General features: G+C 39.0%; 1 protein-coding gene across 1 annotated transcript; it reads right to left on the bottom strand.

Annotated features, from left to right (window-relative positions):
• Window positions 1-246: 246 nt before the first annotated feature.
• On the bottom strand, window positions 247-3,860 carry LOC102954030 (olfactory receptor 51B2-like). Its single transcript, XM_007092225.1, has 2 exons — window positions 2,938-3,860; window positions 247-268 (listed from the first exon to the last, which is right to left on the bottom strand). Exons 1-2 carry the CDS (start codon window positions 3,858-3,860, stop codon window positions 247-249), a joined length of 945 nt encoding a protein of 314 aa, XP_007092287.1.
• Window positions 3,861-6,037: the final 2,177 nt, after the last annotated feature.

Here is a 6,037-nt window from a genome sequence, read left to right on the forward strand (position 1 = left end):
GTATTTCATCATATGAAAGAATCATTATATATTTAATGATTTCCTACTCGCTGAAGTGTTCTTCCCTCCTATTTGAGTGTTGACAGGTCAAAATTTTCAGATGTTTGGCTTTGGCAAACTAATATAATTAATACTAACATAATTAAATTATTGATACTAATACTAAGATAATACTAATAAAATTAATAGGACATATGAGTGCCAATAGCCTGCATTTTGTTATTCTTAACTGACAGATAATGAGGCTCAGAGATTAAATGACTTGTTTAAGATCACGAAGGTTGTAAGTGAAGGAGGCAAGAGGAGAGGTGCTTTTTTTTCTTCAAAGACCACATTCTTTCTGCCATACTGTGCTTTTTTAATTTCAACAAATTTTCCATACTTCCTAAGAATAAACTGATGCAAATAAATAAACTTACTAAATTCAAAGGTATTACATGATTACAGTTTTAGCATTTTTAAATGTAATAGTGTGTTCCATACCTCTAGATATACTCCATCCATGTTATCTGAGAAAGCTTGAGAACAAGTATATATTGTAAAAGTTAGAATATAATTTTATACATAATAATAAGGTGAAGTAAAATTGGTAACTATTTCTATGAAATGTTAAATTTTTAAGATGTATGATAAAAATAAAGATCATGCTTATTACATCTTGTTTACATAGTGTATAAATATGGAATTACTTTGTCTATTTCATTGTTTTTATTTGAATTCATTTCTAGGCATCACTCTATTAGAGATACTTATGTTAGACTTACTTATGTCACCATTGTCTTGATTTTTTTAAATGTATCTTTTCCCTTTCTTTTAAATTCTTGTTTTATATTTTTATTTTTAATTTTTGAACTGCTTGGACTACACAGACTTATTATTCTTTTCTCTTTCATAGAATTAATGGGAAAAACCTAGTTAAAATGAAGAAAAAAGCTAGGTGAATTAAGAATGAGAGCAAAATGGGATGCCTGGGTGGCTCAGTCAGCTAAGCATCCGACTTCAGCTCAGGTCATGATCTCACAGCTTGTGAGTTCAAGCCCCATGTCGGGCTCTGTGCTGACAGCTCAGAGCCTGGAGCCTCCTTCAGATTCTGGGACTCTCTCTCTCTCTACTCCTCCCCCACTCACACTCTATCTCTGTGTCCCTCAAGAATAAATAAACATTAAAGAAATTTTAAAAAGGAGAGCAAACAATGATAGAAGATCTAAATCAATGATTTTCTTTTTTGTTGTTTATTTATTTATTTATAGAGAGAGCACACACAGGGAAGGGGCAGAGAGAGAGGGAGAGAGAGAATCCCAAGCAGGCTCTGCCACGGTCAACACAAAGCCCAAGGCAAGGCTTGATCCCATGACTGTGAGATGATGACCTGAGCTGAAATCAAGAGTTGGACACTAGGGGCGCCTGGGTAGCTCAGTCGGTTAAGCGTCCGACTTCGGCTCAGGTCATGATCTCACGGTCCGTGAGTTCAAGCCCCGCGTCGGGCTCTGTGCTGACCGCTCAGAGCCTGGAGCCTGTTTCAGATTCTGTGTCTCCCTCTCTCTCTGCCCCTCCCCTGTTCATGCTCTGTGTCTCTCTCTATCTCAAAAATAAATAAACATTAAAAAAAATAAAAAAAAAGAGTTGGACACTTAAGTGAAGTGACTGAACCACCCAACTGCCCCTAAGTCAATGATTTTTCAAAGGTTATTTTATAAATAGCCATCTTCAAGGGAGAAATAAATTCTTTTACAAGAGAATCTGTTGGTTACAGGAAATTACTCTGGGGATCCTGACAATTCCTTTTCCAATAAATAAATAAATAAATAAATAAATAAACAAACAAACAAATAAATGTATGTCATGGACTAATTATTGATTGAATACATTAGCATTTTATTTGCCAACACAATTTTCTATAATTTTGCTGAATGTACACCATTCTCCCTAGCCCTCTTTACCTCATGATGAACTAATAAAATATAGCTTCTCTTCCTGTATTGCTCATGGACAGATTCTCATCATGTTTACCCCTGTATGGAATAAAATGCCTGGGAAGCCCTGGGAGAGCTTTCCTTAAATATCTTAAGTGTTTTAAGTCTGGAAAATTACAATATTTCCTGAAAATAGTTCATTTCACTACCATCCCCTCAATCCAGAAAAAAAAAGACAAAATGTTGCCCCTGCATACATATTGGAATGCTTCCTTGACTAGTATCCCTTTTCCATTAGGCATATGTTGAAGTTCTGAAGTGCATATCACAGAACAAAACTTCAGGTGTCCAAGAAATGGAACTTTATTTTATTGCAGTGGTTTGAATTCCTCAGCCCATAAGTTTGAAGACACCACATATTATCAACTCAGAGCCTTCTCATTAATCCATGGTGGGCATCTAGCTATGCTGACACTGCTGGAATCCAAGCGCTTGTTTGGCCATGGGTTGTTTTGGTGGCAAGACCTCTCTTGGTCTGAATATCTTATTCTCATTTCCTTCCGATCCACTTTAGTGCCATGCAGTACCGTTAGGGTTTTCTAAGACCCTCTGTCATCTCTGATGCACTCTCAAGCACACAGAAATTTTTAACTGTTTTCCACAAAGTGTTGGGAAACTTTTTCAAGCTATTTTATTCCCCTATCATCGTATAGACTCTGCAGCCAATTCAAATATCATTGACCTCAGTTGACCATGAAGACAAATAATTCTGACAGACTAAAAAATGACAGTATACAGCAAACCAATTTACCAAACAAAGCACCAGGACTAAGGTCAATGTCCCTGGAAGTATGATGGGGGCAAGGGGTGAAGAATCAGCGTGATGAGTCTGTGTCATTTAAATGCCAGGAATGCCGGTCCCTTTGACTGTGAGCCACATTGGCTTTGTATAGTCCATGCTCCCAAGAAACACATCCCACAGTGGGAACAGACTCCAAGGTAAATAGATCAGAATCAAATTCTATGCAAAGAGAGAAGGCGATTGATGCCATTCCTTATCTGCTTGGTCTTAATACTATAGATGATTGGATTCATAAATGGGGGGAAGAGGAAGTAAATATAGCTCATGATAATATGAACTACATGTGGCACATATTTCCCAAATCGATGAATAAGGGTCAACCCAGTAACAGTGACATAAAAAACCAGAACACAGCTAATATGGGAGACACAAGTGTTTAGAGCCTTAGCCTGCTCCTTACCTGAGGCAATCCCCATGACAGTATTAAGGATTAGAATATAAGAGATCAGGATAAGCACAGAGTCCAAGAAGCCAGTTAATGAGACCAGCACTATAGGATAGAGTCTATTGAAGGTGATGTCAGCACAGGCCAGTTTGATCACATCCTGGTGTAGGCAGAAAGCATGAGAGAGAACATGGGATCCGCAGTAGGGAAATCCAGAGAGGGTGATGATTACGGGCACAATAAGTGTAAATCCCCTCATTAGAACCCCCAGACCTATCTTCACCACCCTAGCATTGGTGAGGATGGAGGTGTATCTCAGGGGACTGTGGATGGCAATGAAACGATCATAGGCCATAACAAGCAAGACTCCAGACTCCACAATAGAGAGTGAATGGATTAGATAGGCCTGAAAGTAGCAGGCTCCTTGGCTGATTGCCCTGTGGCCAAGCCACAGAACACCAAGCACGGTGGGCATTGTTGTCAAAGTCACTCCAAGGTCTGTGGCTGCCAACAGAGCCACAAAGTAGTACATCGGCTGGTGGAGAGTGTGGTCTTCTCTGATAAGGTAGAGGATGGTGCCATTGCCAAGGAGCATGGAGACATAAATGACGAAGAAAGAGATGGAAATCCAAGGATGAAATATCCCCAGACCTGGAAAGCCAGTCAGTAGAAAAGGGGCAGCACTGATGTTGAACCACATGGTGGATCCCTGAGAAGAAACAAAAAAGCTCTCTCTAGACCAACCCTGTGCAGTAGGAATATAATTTGAGCCACATGTGTGATTTTACATATTCCAGTAGCCACATTAAAAAGAATAAAAAAAGGGGCGCCTGGGTGGCTCGGCAGTTAAGCGTCCGACTTCAGCTCAGGTCATGATCTCGCGGTCCATGAGTTCGAGCCCCGCGTCGGGCTCTGTGCTGACAGCTCAGAGCCTGGAGCCTGTTTCAGATTCTGTGTCTCCCTCTCTCTCTGCCCCTCCCCTGTTCATGCTCAGTTTCTCTCTGTCTCAAAAATAAATAAACGTTAAAAAATTTTAAAACAAAATAAAAAGGAAAAAGTTAAAAGTAATTTTAATACTACATTGTATTTAATCCACCATCTCTAAAATACAGTCCATCTCTATCTGTATCTTTGTCCATCTCTGTTTCTGTCATCTAGTTTATTCTCCTCTCTATGGTGAACATATTTTATACTGTAGGAAAGAAGTCAGTCTTTTCATTTTGGATCCACTATTCACAATATGTGTCCACTGATTCTCCAAATAGGAATTGGTGACACCTACCTATATGAGGGACTTGACTTGGCATTAAGGACACAAACCTCATAGTCTTGTCACAAAAATAAGCTCTCTTTCGATGATACCATATATACTGGAATTATAGCTCACACTATAATAATCTGTGTGGGTAAGTATATTATGCAACCACACAGGACCAACTCACTCAGGAAAACCCTGAGTGGGGTGCCTGAAGCTTGTCCAGGTACCTCCTAACCCCATGGGACTGTTATATTACTAAACTTTTTGCTTCAAGGAAGCATTGCTTTTGGTGCTGAAGACAACAGATGGAAACTTAGAAGTGACTATTTCTTTTCAATTCCTAAATTCTACCTGAGGTAATCATATTTAGCTCATTAAAATGAAATAAACTATTATTAAAAGAAGATGCAGGGTGAACCTAATCTAATCATACCCTTAAAAGCAAAGATTTTTCACAGACTAGTGGTGGAATGAAAACCCAAGTATTTCAAAGTTTGAGAAGAATGTGACAGATAGTTGCTAGTTGGAAGATATAAGGGACCACATAGGAAGGAATTCAGGCAGCTTCTAGGAGCAGAGAGAGATCCCAGCTGACAGCCTGTAAAAAATTAGGGACATCAGACTTATCGCCATAAGGAAATATATTCTGCCAACAACATGAATTAGTTTGGAAGTGGATTCTTCCCTAGAACCTTCATACAAGACCCCAGCCCGGCCACTGCCTTGACTATAGCTTCATGACACCCTAACAGAGACCCAGGCAAGCCTAACAGACTGTGACCTACAGGACTGTGGTATTATAAACAAGTCTTGTGTTAAGCAGCTGTTTGTGGGAATTTGCTGCACAGCGATAGAAAATGAAAACAATAGCATTAAATATTAAACTAATATATAAAATCTATGAAAGTTACTTAATGTGTCAATTAGACAATCTAAAACAAATTGCCTCGTGGCAAAGTCCTATAAAGCCTCAGTGGCTAACATTACACAGTTACTTTTCCACTCATATACGTGGTTCAGTTCATTTCATTTGGCTGTGGTTGGGCACATCTGGTGATTTCTGCCTCTCTTGCACTTGCACCTAACATTCAGCTGGATGTAATCTCCTGTCATCTTCCTATTCCCTCCTTCTTATGTCCATTACAGTTTGTGCGTGTGTGTGTTTAAATCTTATTCCTCACTTTGCTCTCTCCCTGTAGATAAGTCCCATATGTCTCTTCTGCATCACCCAGGCTCCTGCACAAAACTTAATGCAAAATGTTTTGTCTTTTACATCATATTACTAGCGTCTCAGACCTAGGGGCTCTAATTAACTCACCCAATTGAAACATGGATGTATTTTCAATCCAGTGCTAACATTGCTTTCTTTATTGACTGCTATGGGAATGCATCAGCCTTCCTGGAAGCAAAGACACATTTTGACATAGATTATCAGGTCATTAATGAAATTTTAGTAGTCTTATTTGTAACACAGTGATGCAACAACTGGCCGGTAAGCTGACATTAAACTGAGTTATGTATTGACATTGACTTCCAAATACTACTTACTGATATACTAATTGGCTAATGTGTAAGATCGAAGTACAGCCTTTACCAAACAAATGTCCAATTAAGAGTGA

Source organism: Panthera tigris, chromosome D1 (genome assembly GCF_018350195.1).
Source record: "Panthera tigris isolate Pti1 chromosome D1, P.tigris_Pti1_mat1.1, whole genome shotgun sequence".
NCBI classification, from domain to species: domain Eukaryota; kingdom Metazoa; phylum Chordata; class Mammalia; order Carnivora; family Felidae; genus Panthera; species Panthera tigris.

Bases quoted from the DNA above. Each gene is read 5' to 3' on its own strand.
- LOC102954030 (XM_007092225.1), bottom strand. From the start codon at position 3,860: ATGTGGTTCAACATCAGTGCTGCCCCTTTTCTACTGACTGGCTTTCCA. The intron at 269-2,937 runs TAGAATTTGATT...CTTCGTGATCTT, and splicing joins AATCGCCTTCTCTCTTTGCA to AAACAAGTCATTTAATCTCT.